The sequence below is a fragment of the Buteo buteo genome, chromosome 6 (assembly GCF_964188355.1).
Source record: "Buteo buteo chromosome 6, bButBut1.hap1.1, whole genome shotgun sequence".
Taxonomy (NCBI): Eukaryota; Metazoa; Chordata; class Aves; order Accipitriformes; family Accipitridae; genus Buteo; species Buteo buteo.
The window spans coordinates 7,238,235-7,252,984 of record NC_134176.1 but is presented as its reverse complement, the minus strand read 5'-3'; the positions used below and the strand labels follow the sequence as shown (position 1 = coordinate 7,252,984).

Here is a 14,750-nt window from a genome sequence, read left to right as displayed (position 1 = left end):
CACCCCGCCAGGGAAAGAGTGGCTTGTAAATGGACTTAAAAACCAGCTAATAAATACCTGCTACCTGCCCCGTCCCTGGGATGGTCTGTAAGGAAAAGCAAGGCGCATGCATTGGGGATGAAACATAAATTTAGACATCGGCGGTGCCAACGCCTTTCAGGCTTTAAATGCTAACTTAGGGGAAAAGCCACCGCCGAGGCAGGAATATACCTCTGGATAAAAGGCAGCACGATTGAATTAATCTATCACGGAGCTGAAATGGCCCCACGGACCCCCCCGCCGCCTCCGTGCCTTTGCAGGGGAGCCGGAGCCGAGCAGGAGCCGGGGCATTGCTCGCAGCCGCTGCGGGTTAGCTCTGCCCGGCTTCCCCCGATGCAAGGCTTCGGCTGCTAAATAAAACGAGCCGAGCAATCAGCTTACTGGGGAGGCATCTCTCTGAGGACAGGGAAGTAAACGCGATGAGACCGAGCAGACAAAAAAAGCACAGCTCAGGCGATTTAAAGATCAATGTCAAATTGTATAATATAAAATCCTTCTGCTGGGGGAAAAAGCTTAGCACGCTCCTTAGACCTGGCGTTTGGTCTCCTCCAGCAAAACCGCCGCAAAACAAAAGGAGGGAGGCGGATGGAGGGGACAGCCCCTGGCACATCGCAGGGCCGGGATTTGGTGTGATTTCGCCCCCGATCCGGCCCTTCCCGGGCATGGAGAGCTGTTCATTCCCCATCTTCTCCTTGCATTTGCCAGGTGAGGGCTTCCCCGGCTGCGCTGTCCCCAACCATTTCTCTCCTCCTTTATTTTTTTGTTTGTTTGTTGGTTTTTTTCCTTTTTTTGTTTTCCCTTCCTTTTCCCTCGTCCCTGTCCGAAAATTCGCCGCCGATAATCCCAAAAGCCTCAGTTTTTGGGATAGGAGAAGCTGCAGCGATGGCCTCCCCTTCCCCGGGCACCCGCATCCTCCGCCAGCCCCGGCCCCGCTCCCCTCGCTTCGGCCCGGCTCCCCCCGGCTCCCTGCCTCGCAAAAACATCACCCCCGGTCCCGGGGACCCGGCTATTTCGGTTCCTGCCGAGCTGCTGCTGAAATCCCCGTGGCCTCGGAGATCTGCTCTGCGTAAACTGGCGGGCTTGAGACCGACACCGTCATTTCAAAGCAGATGCGAGGGTCGTTCACCAAATATTTTATTATGGTTTTAGGCTGCTTCATACAGTTTCGTCCTGCACATGCTCTACAAGTCACCTGTGCACATAGAGAACAAGCCAAAAATAATAATAATTAATAATAATAATAGAAAAAATCTACCATAGCAATCCCTTAAATAAGTAAATAAACATTATATATATATATATAAAAAAACCCTTTAAAGTAAAGCAAAACCCAACCAAAAGAACAGCGTCTTTTCAACATGAAACATCCCCGGGGGATAAGGGCAGGCGCTCAGACATTTTGCAACTTGGCATTCGGGTTTTTTGTTTTCGTGTTTTTTTGTTTTTTTGTTTTTTTTTTTACGTTTTCTGGACTTTAATTAATTTTTTTTTTCAGGCATCAATTCTGCAAATCCTTCGAAATAAAGGCGACAACGACTTTTATCACGTTTTTTAATGCAGTCTGCTGCGGGACTGGGAGGGAGGCGCGGGCGGGCGGCGTGTGGCTGGGGAGAAGAGCCCCGTACCCCGGCTTTTGGCGACGGCGGCCGGGCGATCGCAAGCCCAGCTGCTCCGGCCGTGTCGGCAGGCAGGGAGGCAGGCACCGGTTAGCCGGACCTCCCGCTCCCCCCCGGTTTGTCATGGCGGTGGCGTCAGATGTCACATTCACTGTCGCTGGATGTGATGGAGATGGCGGAGGTGGCCGCTTTGCTGGAGAGGCTGGCTGCGGGGCTGGAGGCGGCCCCCACCGCCTCCCCGCCGCTCTCCTCCTCCGCTTGCAGCGAACGCACCGAGCCCTGCGTGAGGACCTGCTGCTGTAGCCTGCAAGGAACCGGCACACACACAGCATCACCGCCCGGCCCTCCGCCACCCGGGGACCCCCCCCCCGGCAGCCCCCCGCTTCCCCCTAACCGCCCTCCCCAAGGCACTCCCCCCGACCCGCATCCCCACGCCGCTTGCCCCCACCTCCAGCTCACACCAGTTAGCCCAGTCTGGCGACTCTGCCTGAGGGGTTGGGTGCCCACCCCAGGGCCAGCCCCGCTCCTCTGCTGGCACACCCGGGACCGGGGGGGGGGGGTCCGGCTGCCCTCCGCGGCCTGTCCCCAAACCGGGCCTCATCCGAGGGGTCGGTAACCGCCCGCAGCATCTCCCGGGCGGCGGTTCCCCTCCAGCAGGCCCTTACATCTTCCCTCTCCGCCGATGGAAAGGGGCTGCGGGTGACAGCACCCCTTCCCCCGACGTGCGGCCGCCCGGCTGTGCGCAGGGGCCGGCGGGGTGACCGGCGGGAGCGACCGCCCCGGGCTCCCGGAGAGGAGATAACAGGGAGACCCTGCTCCATTCCCCGCGTCCCGGGGCGTCTGCTTGTGTCCCTGGTGTCGGGGTAACACCGCTCACTTAAAGCCGCGATTTTGTTCTTTAAGATAAAAAAAAAAAAAAAATAAGGAGAGGAGAAGAGAAATAAGACAATTACCCAAGAAACGCTCCCGGCTGGCGCCGGCGGAGGTTTAGGGCAAGGCGGCTCTCTGCAATGGAGCAGGGCCCGCAGAGGGGCATTGCCGGCTCTGCTCCAGGTGGACATGTATGAAATTGGTATTTATAAGTCCGGGCAAAACTTTGAAGGGGGGGTTCTCTCCCCTTATACGCCGCTGAATGCGGTCCTTCTGCCGCCAGGTCGTGCCGGGGTCACGGCAGCTTCGCGCCCGGGCGGTGTCTCTTCCTCTCCCCATTAAAAATAATTTAAAAAAAAAAAAAAAAAAGCCGTAGGGTTTTCCCGCTGCTCCTACTTGATCTCGCTGTATTTGCCGGGAAGAAACTTCCCGGGTTACCTCTCCCCGTCCCCCGAGGCAGGGCTGGAGGGCAGCGCCGGGGCCGCGTTGCCTCTGCCGGCAGCCCCGCACCGGCCCCCGCAGCCCCCCGGCCCCGGCGGGCGGGGGCGAAGCCTCCCTAAGTTGTTGTTGGTGGGGGGCCCCTGAGCCCCGACGGGACGGGCAGCACCTTACCTGTTCTTGGCGGCTGCTGCCCTGTCCCTTTGCCTGCGGTTTTTGAACCAGTTGCCCACTTGCGTGGGGGTAAGTCCCGTGGCCTGAGCCAGTTCCCGCTTTTTGCTGGGGTTGGGGTAAGGGTCCTGCAGGTACCACTCCCGCAGCAAATGCCTCGTCCGCTCCTTGAAGCAATGTGTCTTCTGCTCGCCGTCCCAGATGGTGCGGGGCAGCGGGAACTTCTTCCTCACCCGGTACTTGTCCACCGGCCCCAGGGGTCGGCCCCGCAGCTTCTCCGCCTCCTGGTAGTGCGCTTCCAGCCAGAGGGCTTGCAGTTTGGCGTGGGACTCCTTGGTGAACTTGTGGTTCTCCAGGATGTGGTAGAGCTCCCGGTAGTTCCCCGTGTGGAAGGCCACGATGGCCCGGGCTCTCAGCACCGACTCGTTCTTGTTGAGGGCCTCGCAGGCCGCGGGGGCCACGGGCAGGGACCAGAGGAAGCGCCCCAGGCGCTCGATGTCCCCGCTCTCCTCCAGGGTCTCGCATACCCCGGCCACCTGCTGCGGGCTGAAATTGAGGATGGGCAGCTGGAACATGGAGGCGGCGCCGGGCTCCGCTCCGCGCTCCGCGCACCCCCCGGCGATGCCCGCCGCCGCCGCGCACACCCCCGCGGCGGGGAAGCGGGCAGCGGCCCCGGCGGCCGCCCCTCGCTCCGGTTCTGCCTCCTCCTCCTCCGGCGCCGGCTGGAGCTGCCGCGGGAGGGACGGTGGAGGGCGGAGAGGCGATGGGGAGCGCTCGGCGGCTCCGGCGACTGGGGGCGGTGGGCAGGGGCGAGGCGGAGGAGGATGGAGCGGGGGGGGGGAGGGCGGGCGTGGGGGGAGGGAGGGAAGGGGAAAAAAAAAAAAAAGAAAAAAAAAGGGAAAAAAAAAAAAAGGAAGAAAAGGAAAGGCACAAGCCCAGGTCCGCGCCGCCGCCGCGCTGCTGCGGGAGCGGCTGATTTGCTGCCGGGCTCGGCAGATTGGCTCCCGGGTTTCCATGGCGGGGCTGCCACTCACTGTCAGCCGCTGCCAATCACGGCGGAAGGCCCCGCACCGCCGGCCGGCACCACCTCCCAGCCCCGGCTTCCCCGCCCCGGTTCCCCCGCCCCGGTTCCCCGGGGCTCCCCCGTCCCGTCCCGTCCCGTCCCGTCCCGTCCAGCTCCCCGGGGACCGCGACCCCTCCGCCCTGTTCCTCCGCTCCGGGCAGGGGCAGAGCAGCTCAGGGGGCAGCGGGCTGCAAGGCGGAGAAGGAGGAGGGGAGGGGGGGCACCCGCTGAGGTTTGGCTGCCGGAAAGTTGGAGGGAGCGGCCCCCGCCATGGGATGGATGGCCGGGACCCCCCTACAGTCTCCCCGGTAAAGCTGTGGGGTTCGGTCCCGGGGGTCGATGCACCCGGGGTCGGAGAGGGGGATGAGGCAGGAGCTGAGAAATCAGATAAAAAACCGGCTGCGTAACAGGGACAGCGGTGCTGGGAGTGAGTGTCAGTGACAATGGATGCAGCGGCAGGACCGCAAGAAGAGCCGAGATTTAGGGGAAAACTCTCCCCCTTCCCCCTATAGGTGACTTCCCACCTCTGTTAAAACGAGGAATTACCTGCAAAGAGCCCAGCGCCCTTCTCCGTACAACTAAAGCTTTATAATTTAATTTTTATTTATTTAGGTTTTTTTTTAACATTTAAACCCGTATTGTTTTCGGCTGAATAGACGCCGAGAATAGTCGCAGGGAGTGAGAAGTCATTTGTAGGTCAGGACAGCGACTTAAAGCAGATTTCAGGAATCTTTTGAAATATTGATCACCTAGTAGTAATCACTCCCCGAGGGTTTTCCACCTCCTCCCCCCCCCCCCCAGCTCCCCGAGCGAGTGACCGCGGGGCTGGGGGCGAGGTGAGAGCCCGGCCGGCCCTTCGGAGGAGCGAGGCAACCTCCAGCCGTCTCGGGGCAGGGATGAAATCACTTTCTGAGCTGTGAGGATACGATTTGTTTTCTGGAGAGAAGGGGGGGGGGGGTGCGAATCAAGAAGCCAATCTTTATTCTACATACAGCTGCTCAGTGGCAATTTCTTCCCGGGAACGTTAGGGACCATGCTCCGAAAGGCAGCATATATTTTGAATTAAGCTCAATATGTTCTCTCCTCTGCTCTTTGCAATGCATTTTTTTCCAGAATGCTTGTCAAAGAAATCCCTTCTTAATTTGATATCTTGTTATTGTCTCTTTCCCCTTCCCTTTTCTTCTTTGTTTTTTTCTCATTGTTTTTTTTTGTTTGTTTGTTTTCCTTTCTTCCCTTCTTTAAGAAAGCTCCTTTGCTAGTTGCCCGTAGACCGAAATTAAACAGATTTACATTTTCTCCAATCATTTCTCCGCAGAAATGGAGCTGGACTGGGGCTCGCCGTCTTTTCTTTAGTATCAAGTACAATTTGTCTTTTGCTTGTGAAGATTTGGTAAATCAGAAGGCAGATAGATAGCGCAGATGGTCGGAGGTGTCGGGTCAGATTATGGTACGCCTCAGTACAGTGCTAAGCTCATTCTGACGGAAAACCCTGATATTATTTTCACAGATCTACACAGTTCACTTGAAAAAAACCCTTCGAGCCATTTACATCATTTATGTGAGGCTCACAGCTAGCGGGATGGAAAAGCTTTCAATACTGCTCATTTTCATAAAACCCGACAGAGCTGGGGAGACATAAAAGCACAGACAAAACTCACGAGTTCAGAGACACTCCACAGAAACTTAAAAAATAAAAGGGGAGACTCTTCGGCTTCACTTTACAGACCCAGGTTTGATTTGCCGATCTGCTTAGGGGGAAAAAGGGAGAGGAAAAAAAATCAGAGAAGAGGAAAGAATCATCTATAAATGTTGCTGAAGAAGACTCTCCTTCCAATCCATCTCTGTCCTCTCCGCCAGGGAAAAACAGTGATTTGAGCAGCTCAATGAAAGATCCCAAATAACCACTTCGGACAGGGATAAAAAAAAAACAAAAACCAAAAAACCAAACCAAAACCAAAACCCAAAACAAAACAAAAACCCCAAACAAAACCCAGACCTCTTCGGTATGAGCATCGGGCTTCCCTAGAGAGCGGGTGAGAAGGCGGCGACCTCCGCGGCGCCGGGCGCGTCCCAGCGGGCAGGGGACCTGCCTGCCCCGCCGGGGCCCCTGCTCGGGGGGCGGCCAGCAGCCCCCGAACACATCCCGGGACGGGGGCTGATGGAGAAAGACCTCTGCTTTGAGGGAGGTGGAAGGGTGGAAAGCCTGTGTTAATGGGTAGCTAATTTAGACCGGCCAGATGATGATGATGATGATGATGATAATGATGATTACTAATATTATTGAAGGTCTTGCTTTTTCTTTTTTTTTTTTTTTTTTTTGTTAAAAGCGTGCACATGATCTAGCGAGGGAGTTACTGGGCTGCAGCCTAATGACCATGAACAGAGAGAGACAGGCTCCATAATGAAAGCAAGGACTGTAGGCGAAAGAAATGAATCCTCATTAAGAGCAGCGAGAGCAGCTCGCAGGGGCGAGCGGTTGTCCCCCAGGTCCCCAGCCTTTGTTCCCCAGAAACCGGCCCGGATGGGGAGATGCTGGCAGCTCTGCTGGGAGGGGAGAGGAAGAGAAAGAAAAGGCAACACCGAAATGGACCCAGGAACCCTGTGTTAACCCTTTAAAGGGTGACCCGAGGTGTGGAGGGGGGCGAATCAGCCCAGCGCCAGCAGCTCTGCGCCCTCTCCGGCTGTGAACTCTGGGCTCTGTGTTTGGGAAGTGGCACAGTCCGGGGGGAACCGGCTTGTCCCTGGCTGGGGAAGGACCTGGGGGCACCTTGCTCTGTGCCACCAGTGCCGAGAGAGAGATCAGCTCCAAGGGGGCCCCTCTGTCCTTTTCCCATCCCCTCGGTTGTTTTATCCGTGGCCGGGACCCCGGCAGGTTTCCCCCCGCCCCGTCGCTCCGGAGGAGCTTTACTGCCGGGCCGGGCCGGGCTTTGCCTCCGCGGAGAGACCGGGGCCCCCAGCATCGACCCCCACCCCCGTGGGACCCGATGCCGGGTCCAGGAGAGGCTCCCCGGGAAAGCACAGGGTCCTGGGGTGCCCGGGCTCCTGGCTCAGCCCCCGCGCCTCATTAGAGCTGCCTGAGAGCCTGGGTGTGCACTCGGGCGTGTCCGCTCCCTTTCTGTTTTTTTCCCCCCCTTTTCCTTCTTTTTCCTCCCCCCCGTATAATAAGGACACTACTCGTGACATTAACAGCCGGCAATGATAACTACCTTAATTTAGATCACGGCTCTGACCCTTGCTATAGGTAGAGTGAGGGGTTGTCCCTGCAGAGACGAACCCACTGGAATAAAACTGTACGTGAAAAAAATATTTATCAAAAATTCTGCCGGCAATCCACATCATCCCGACGGCCTGCATCGACACGCTGTGCTCTCTGGCCTACGGACAGCACATCCACCCCCTGCACCCCGCCCGAGCCTTAAAGCAAAAATAAGCTGAGCAACGTCCCTATACACCTTCATATCAGCAGTTATCAGCTATCCCGGGTCCCCGAATCGCAGTCCCTGGGGATTATTTATCTAGGCGGAGTTTCCAACCGCAGCAGAGGTGGAAATATATTTTTTAAACCTTTGATTGGCCTTAAGTATTGCATTAAAAAAATACCCCCGGGAAGGAGAAGCCCCACTTTAAAGGTCTCGGCAGGATTGGCGGAGATGTTCATTAAGTGATGCTAACCGAGGCGGCAGCACTGGCTGAGAGAGCCGGAGTGCGGGCAGTCCCTCGGGCGGGAACCTGGGAAATCAGCCGGGAGTTTTGGGCCTTGGCTCGGTACCGGCAAGACCCGGCCTGGTGCCGGGGAGTGCTCTGGGTCGGGCAGGGCTGGAGCGGGCACCGGGGAGCGGCGCGGCTGCACCCCGGCTCCCCCAGCTCCTCCCGTGCCGCCGGAGGAGGAGGGATGCTCAGGCGGAGGAGAGTGCCCGCTGTGGCTTATAGAAAAGGTTACTGAAAATGTCAGCCCCTCCGGGGACCGGGGTTTTCGGGAGCCTTTCCCACCGAGCCACTCGGGAAATTTGGTGGAGGGAGGACCTCAAGCTCAGGATGTTGTGGTGGGGGATGCCTGGTAGGGAACCGACCTGTGTTTCGATGTGTTTCCGTGCTTGCCTTTTTTATTTTTAAGGGTGCCATAATTGTTGAAATAGCAGCTATCAATCGCCCCATTTCTTCCTAAAAAGAGTTATCTTTAAAGCTGTAATCTGCTTAATATTAGGGAGAGTGTGCAGGCTGGATCCTCACTTAAATTACTGATAACCGTCCAAAGCACCCAAGGGTCCCTAAAATGCTGTCGGATGACAGAGATGTTCACTCACTTTCCACTCTCAGACCATGCATTCATTAAATCTTTGTCCTTCGGCGTCTTATTTAGATTACCTGTAATACGAAGTATCAGACTATGGCTGGTATATTTGATGTTAGAATAAGGAAACACTGAAAACTCAAAAAACCTTATTTTTATACTGGTAAGGAAAGACCTCCTTCCTTGTACAGGGCCCTGGTCAAGGGCAGGGCTGCAGGCAGAAAGGACCTATAGCCCTAGATTTATCTTTAATTTTTTTTAGGGTGTAGCTATGGGCCTGGTTTTAAAGTCCCCCATCCATCGCAACCTGTTTGGCTGCTGCTTTTGCCTGCAGGTAAATACACACACCACCAAATCTCCTTTTTGACTGACGCGTGTTCACATAAAATCTTCACTCTGTTTAAAATCCCCAGTTTCATCAGGGTTTTCACTGAAAATTCCAACAAAAGCAATCAAACAAAGCTCCAAAGTGTTCAACTAAGTTTAGAAGGTTTTGACCATTCAGGTGTTTTTTTTCCCCAGTAAGTCCCCCCCCTCCTTTTTTTTTTCCCCATGGGAAATGGTCCTTTGGGAAAAGAAGGCATTTGCAGCTCCCTTCCCGTGGGAGGCAGGGAACTGAGAGCAGGAATCATATGGATAACTATTTCGTGTCTATGGAAATTTAAAAAAAAAAAAAAAGTCTTTCAACTATTACATCTTCTTCCAGGATGGGGACGAGGGCTGTCACGAAAACAATGATTTAGCAGAAAGCAGAAATGGGGACAATTCGCGTGTTTGGGAGAGGGTGAAGGACCAGGATTAGATACCCTGAGATAGTGCAGTGTCTAAATGCTCCTGGGGCTGAATGTACGGGGCTGAGTCCGGGACAAATACTGTGTCACGGCTGGCCTGGGCACTGGCGCTGAGCTGGACTCCAGCCCTTACCGGAGGTTGCTCGCCTCGGAGGAAGGCTGCTCGGGAATCGGGGTCGCTCTTTTCTTGGGAGGGAGCTCCTGCGCAGCTTTGGGTGCCCTGTGGGAGTCAGCAGCATCACGCCCAGGCCAGTCCAGCTCCTGGTCCAGCTCCCTGGCCCCACACCGGGGCTTGGAAACAGGATTGGGGCCACCGCTGAAGGTGGGCATCTGCCTGGGCTCCGGCATTCAGGGTGCTTTTATCCCAGAGCAGCCGCATGAGGATGGGGATCGTCCCCTCGAATTTGCATCTTTTTTTTTTTTTTTTGGCGAAGGATAACAGGTCCCTAAACCTTGCCGAGTTTTCAGGGCCAGTGCTTCAGCCTCTCCGCCTTTCTGAGCTAGTTATTCAGGTTGAGAAAGAAAGGCACTTGTTTAAGACACGTTTACCCTCTCCCTGTCGCTCTCCAGAGGTGATCGCTCCCCCCCCTCCGTGTCTCCAAAACACTGCAGGGACCCCGTTTCCCTCCGGTCGTTACACCCCCGTGCGAGTTTAGGCACCGGCCACTGTCCGTCTGCGGGAGGACAGCCGGGGGAGGCTCAAGGAGCAAAAGGCAACGACGCTCCCCTGCTTTCTGGGGGGGGGATTTGGCGGGGGTGAGACCCTAGAGACCCTCCCAAACTCGATCATAGGTGTTGCTGGGGGCACTGGGGGCACAAGGCACTCTGTCCTCTCTTGGGGGGGAGAAGGTCCCGGGTTTCTTTCCCCTCTCCATCAGCTGGGGGAGGCGGCGAGCGGGGGGCTGAGGGGAGCCCGCCAAAACCAGAGGAGAGGGGAGCGGGGAAAGCGGAGCCCACCGAGAGGCAGCGGCGGGGCTCTCCGCTAACGGAGTGACGGGCCCGGGGGGCTGCCAGCGGGGAAGGGGGAGCGGGTTTGGGAGCCCTTTCTGAGCCCTGGATTGACCGTATCTCTTTGCGGAGGAACGCAACGCCTTCATCATTGATTAGAGATGATACCAACAGAGAATCCTTTCTGCTTGCCGGCCGGTAATGAAAGTAGTTGTTTATGACTTTGGGGTTGGTTTTGTTTTTTGTTTGGGGTTTTTTTTTTTTTTTTTTTTTTTTAGAGGAATGCTGTTGGGAAGCAAGGCAAAACAAACAAGGCGGAACCAGCGGGACACAAAGCCCTCCTTTCTGCAGCTTCAGAAACCGCTTTTTGTGGGAGCGATAACCTCGGGTGGGGAGTCCTTGTAATAAATAAATGGGTTAAAGGAGCTCCCGGGGCCTGAAAAGCCCCAGTGGGGACCAGCTCTTGACAGTCCTTACAGGGAATTAACCGGGAAGTCCCCGCTGGCTTTATGCAAAGCCTGTTGAAATGACTGACAACCTTCCGGGTGAGCTCGGGTCCCTGGATCTGTGGGAACCTCAGCCTCCCTTGACACCGCTGCTTAAATTACCGGGACACCGGGAGGTGTTAATGAGCATCGTTGAAGTTATCTGCTACTTTGCTATTAAATTCCTACTTCTAGAAGTTTGTAGGGTCTTTAAGAGTGTCGCTTAAGACAGGACAAAGCTCTGAAGCCATTTCTCCTTGGGTTTTATTTAATGATTCGGGAAGAGGGGTTGCCAACCAGCAATTGCGGACGCTTTAGGGGCATCTAGGAATTAAACTGTCCCTGAGGAGCTGGGCAGGGAGGCGGCTTTCGCCCTCGGGGACAGGCAGGGAGATAAGGTGGGCGGTGGGAGCACCACGGAGCTGCTGTGGGAGAGGACGGGGCCTCGCCGCCAGCGGGGTGCACAGAGCAGAGGCCGCAGACGTGTGGTTTCCAAAAGAACATGCCGTTTTCCACTTGTCTCTCTCTCTTTTTTTCCCCTTCCTTCATCTCTGACCTGAAGCCAGGTAGGTCAGCTATTTCTCTTTGAAGCTGCATTTCTTGTTGGTTCAATTGACTCTTCTGAAAGCAGCATCGTATCTGACCAACACCTGTGCTACGGGTGGCAGAAAGTTTTCCGTTTGTCTCTTCCGTCCTGTTTCTGTTTTCCCTGTCCTTTCTTCTTTCATCAGACATGCCGATGTCTTTTTTTTTCCCTTTCCACCCCGTGCCCCCCGGTCTCATTTATTTTCCTTTGCTTATTGATATATTTAAATCCATCCTCTGCCTCAGTAATCTCAACAGGGAGGAAAAAACAACCCCGTTGCTACCGCAGTTTGGAGGGAAGTATCATGTTCTAGTTTCTTCCGTGCCCGGCCTATGCATTTTTGCCTGGTAATGCTGCACATCAATAAATAAATAAACGCACATGATTTTGTTAGCGCAACTTGTGCTGAGGCTGCCATGCGCACCAGAGCTGCCGGGGCTGGTGACGCTCCCCACCGTCTTCAATGTAAAGCACTGTTCCAGGACGTGAAATGTGACACTTTAATGAGTTTATAAACTGTCAGAGGGCTGGGCTGCACCTTTAGGCGTGAGGTATGGCGGGAGGAAGGCTTTATACAGTCGCTACACCTGCCCCCCACCCCCGGCTGGGTCAGCAACACGCGTGGGACCCGGAGGGTGGATAAAGCAAGTCACACGCTGCAGCCTCTATTTTTTTTTGTGTGTGTGTTACATGCCGGGGTGTGGGTCTGTGTTGAAGCCGCCGGCGCGTTCCCCGGAGATGCCCCATTTCGGCGGCCCTGCCTCCCTCCTCTCCCCGGCGGCCGCCCGGCTCCCGCCCGCCTGCGCCCTCTCCCCGGTAGATGGAGCATCCTCATCGCTTTTTACCCACGGCCGGCGCCGCTGGCTCGGCCCTCCGCCCCGAAGCCCTCGGAAATGTTGATCTTTCCCTTATAACTCTCACTGTTAAGGCAAACGGGTGGGTTTTGAGGGGACACGCACCCCGCTAATGTGCCCCCGGGGGAGCGGAGGGCTGCGGCTCCTGGCGATGGGCGGCGGGCCCCGCCGGGCTCTGCTTGTTGACCTCCTTGCAAAATGGCCTCAGCCCCTTCTCCCGGCAGGTGAAGCTGCTCCAGGTTTCCCAGCGGAAAACCCGACTGCCGGCAGCTGCCACCCTCGCCCCCCCCCCCCCCCCTCCCCACAGCCGGCAAAGGAGGGCGGCGAGGCGGCGGCGGGGAGGTGACACCTGCCGCCCTCTCCGCACCATTTGACGGGGCTGAGCTGCCCGTTCCGCCACGCAGGAGGCCGTTGCTCCAGCCCCTCCTGCCCCGTTCCGCACCCTCCTGCCGGCTCCCCGCCGCCTCTCCCCTCGGCCCGCCAAGGGGCGCGGGGGGCTGCCCGGCCATTTTCCCGCCTCACTGCGGCGGGAGGCGCGGGTCGCGGCCGGCGGTGAGGGAAAGCGACGAGGCGGTACCCGGCCCCCGCAGCGGCTGGAGCGGGCCCTTCGCCGGGGTGCGGAGCTCCTCCCGGGGTGCAGAGCTCCTCCCGGGGTAGGCTGGCGGCGGCTCTGGGCCGCCCCTGTTCCCCTCCAGGACGGCGGGGACGAAGCTGAGGGAGCGGGGCGGTGGCCGTGCTCTGGCCCCCTCCGCCTGACGGCCCTGGGTGAGGCACTGGACGGCTGTTATGGCTCTCCTCGCCCTTCTCCTTCTGGCGGTGCAGGGTCACCATGTCCTGGTCGCTTTCCCAGTGCTGATGGCCCCCCAAAATGCAGAGGGGCTACGCGGCCGCCCCGACCCCATCGCCCCTCTCCGCCGCGAGGGTCTCGCTCCCCTCTTCTTGCGCCGCCATTTTGTGGCGCTTAGGCGCAGCCCCTGTGGTACCCCACAGGATGAGTTTACCCCCCCCCCCCCCCATTTTGACAAAAATCGGTTTAATTTTTAAATTCCAGGAATTTGGGGAATAATAATCTGCCGCAATATCCTTTTGTTTGGTATGCGCCCGACTAAGTAAAATGGGGCAATCCAGTAGATGTTTGACTTTCTGAGGACTTGACAGACACGTCTGTAGCTAGCAATAAAAGCACGGTACATAATGCATGGTGGCAAGGAGCTTTAAACAGAAGTGTTAGAAACAGGGACTTAATAAGTGAAAAGCCTTACAATTACGTTAACTCAGATGTAATAACTGGAATTATCACCAGTCAGGAAAGGGCTATGATGATGTCGGAAACACTGAAAACAGCAGCGGGTTTTGAAAAAGATTGCTTGTCCTCACCTTGAATGCAGGGTTCTAGTCTCTTCACAGGGTCCCTAAAACGGTGTTGCAGAAGAGGGGAGAGGAACATAAACAGCACGATGAGAGGCACATTTTTATTTTTTTTTAACAGAGATAAAAACTTAGTCTAGACATGTGAACTCTACTAAATTTCAAGAAGACTCAAATAACCACTTAAGAGAGTCTTATACAGTATTGAATAGCACAGGAGAAATACGGCTTGCTCTCAAAAGAGCCCTGCTGGAATGAAAATAATTTATATAAAGCCAACAGAAATTGGTACTGTTTCACAGCTGACAATGGGTAGAATTGAGCATTTGATTTTAAGGAAGAAATTTGCCTCATAGATTACGGGTATTTTTCACCTTTTAATGAAGAACTGAGGAATGGCCGTTGTCAGATGGGATATGAAACTACTGCTGTAACTCTGCTGAGAAGTGGCGTTAATGTTAGTGTTATGATAATGGCTAGAGACTCCATCAGGCAGTTTGTTTGAAGTTTCTGCACTCAATGCAATCTTGTAATATATGAAACTCTATTGCCACAATTGAATTCCATATAATTACATTAATGAGGTACAAAAATGCAAGATGCATAGTAATATTTTTCTTCTGGAAGCATTCTGAATAGCACCATTAGAAATAATATTTGGAGTTTGAACGTGGTTTACCCATTGCTGTGTATTACATATTTCTCTTTAACCAAAATAACAGCCCCATATGAGAACATCCTCTGAATTTGTCATCCAGAGTTGGCTAATGGTTTGATGCTACTTTTCTCCAGTAGGACGAAGAATCAGGCTTTACTACTGTCATATCCTGGAAGTTATCCATTGTCCAAAATCTAGATGTCTTTTGTTTCAGGCTGGTATTAACTACTGTTTTTAAAATCTACAAACATCCTGTAGATTACCAGTGTAATTGAATCTCTCAGCCCTTTCTACTAGTGACACGTAGCCTTTTGATTCACAACACAGAATAGCATTTGCCATTTGCAGTTATGTTACTTCATTTTAACAATATCCAGAATAGCAGATATTTTACATATGCATGCTTTCAGAAGCACTGCCGTTTTCTGCAACTCTACCTTTTACATAAATTGTATTGCAAAATTATGGGAAAAAAAATTAAACACTTCAGTTCTGTTTCTCTCTTCTACAAAAGTATTCAAAAGATAAAATCAATCGTAACTGTCTTAGTGACTAGACAATAGAATAGTATG

General features: G+C 54.8%; 1 protein-coding gene across 1 annotated transcript; it reads right to left on the bottom strand.

Annotated features, from left to right (window-relative positions):
- Window positions 1-1,763: 1,763 nt before the first annotated feature.
- Window positions 1,764-4,181, bottom strand: SIX6 (SIX homeobox 6). Its single transcript, XM_075031042.1, has 2 exons — window positions 3,138-4,181; window positions 1,764-1,959 (listed from the first exon to the last, which is right to left on the bottom strand). Exons 1-2 carry the CDS (start codon window positions 4,148-4,150, stop codon window positions 1,791-1,793), a joined length of 1,182 nt encoding a protein of 393 aa, XP_074887143.1. The 5' UTR covers window positions 4,151-4,181; the 3' UTR covers window positions 1,764-1,790.
- Between the last annotated feature and the right edge of the window lie 10,569 nt (window positions 4,182-14,750).

Excerpts from the sequence above, each read along its gene's own strand:
- SIX6 (XM_075031042.1), bottom strand. The coding sequence starts at position 4,150 with ATGGAAACCCGGGAGCCAATCTGCCGAGCCCGGCAGCAAATCAGCCGC. Across the intron at positions 1,960-3,137 it reads GCAGCAGCCGCCAAGAACAG|GCTACAGCAGCAGGTCCTCA; the intron begins GTAAGGTGCTGC and ends GGTTCCTTGCAG.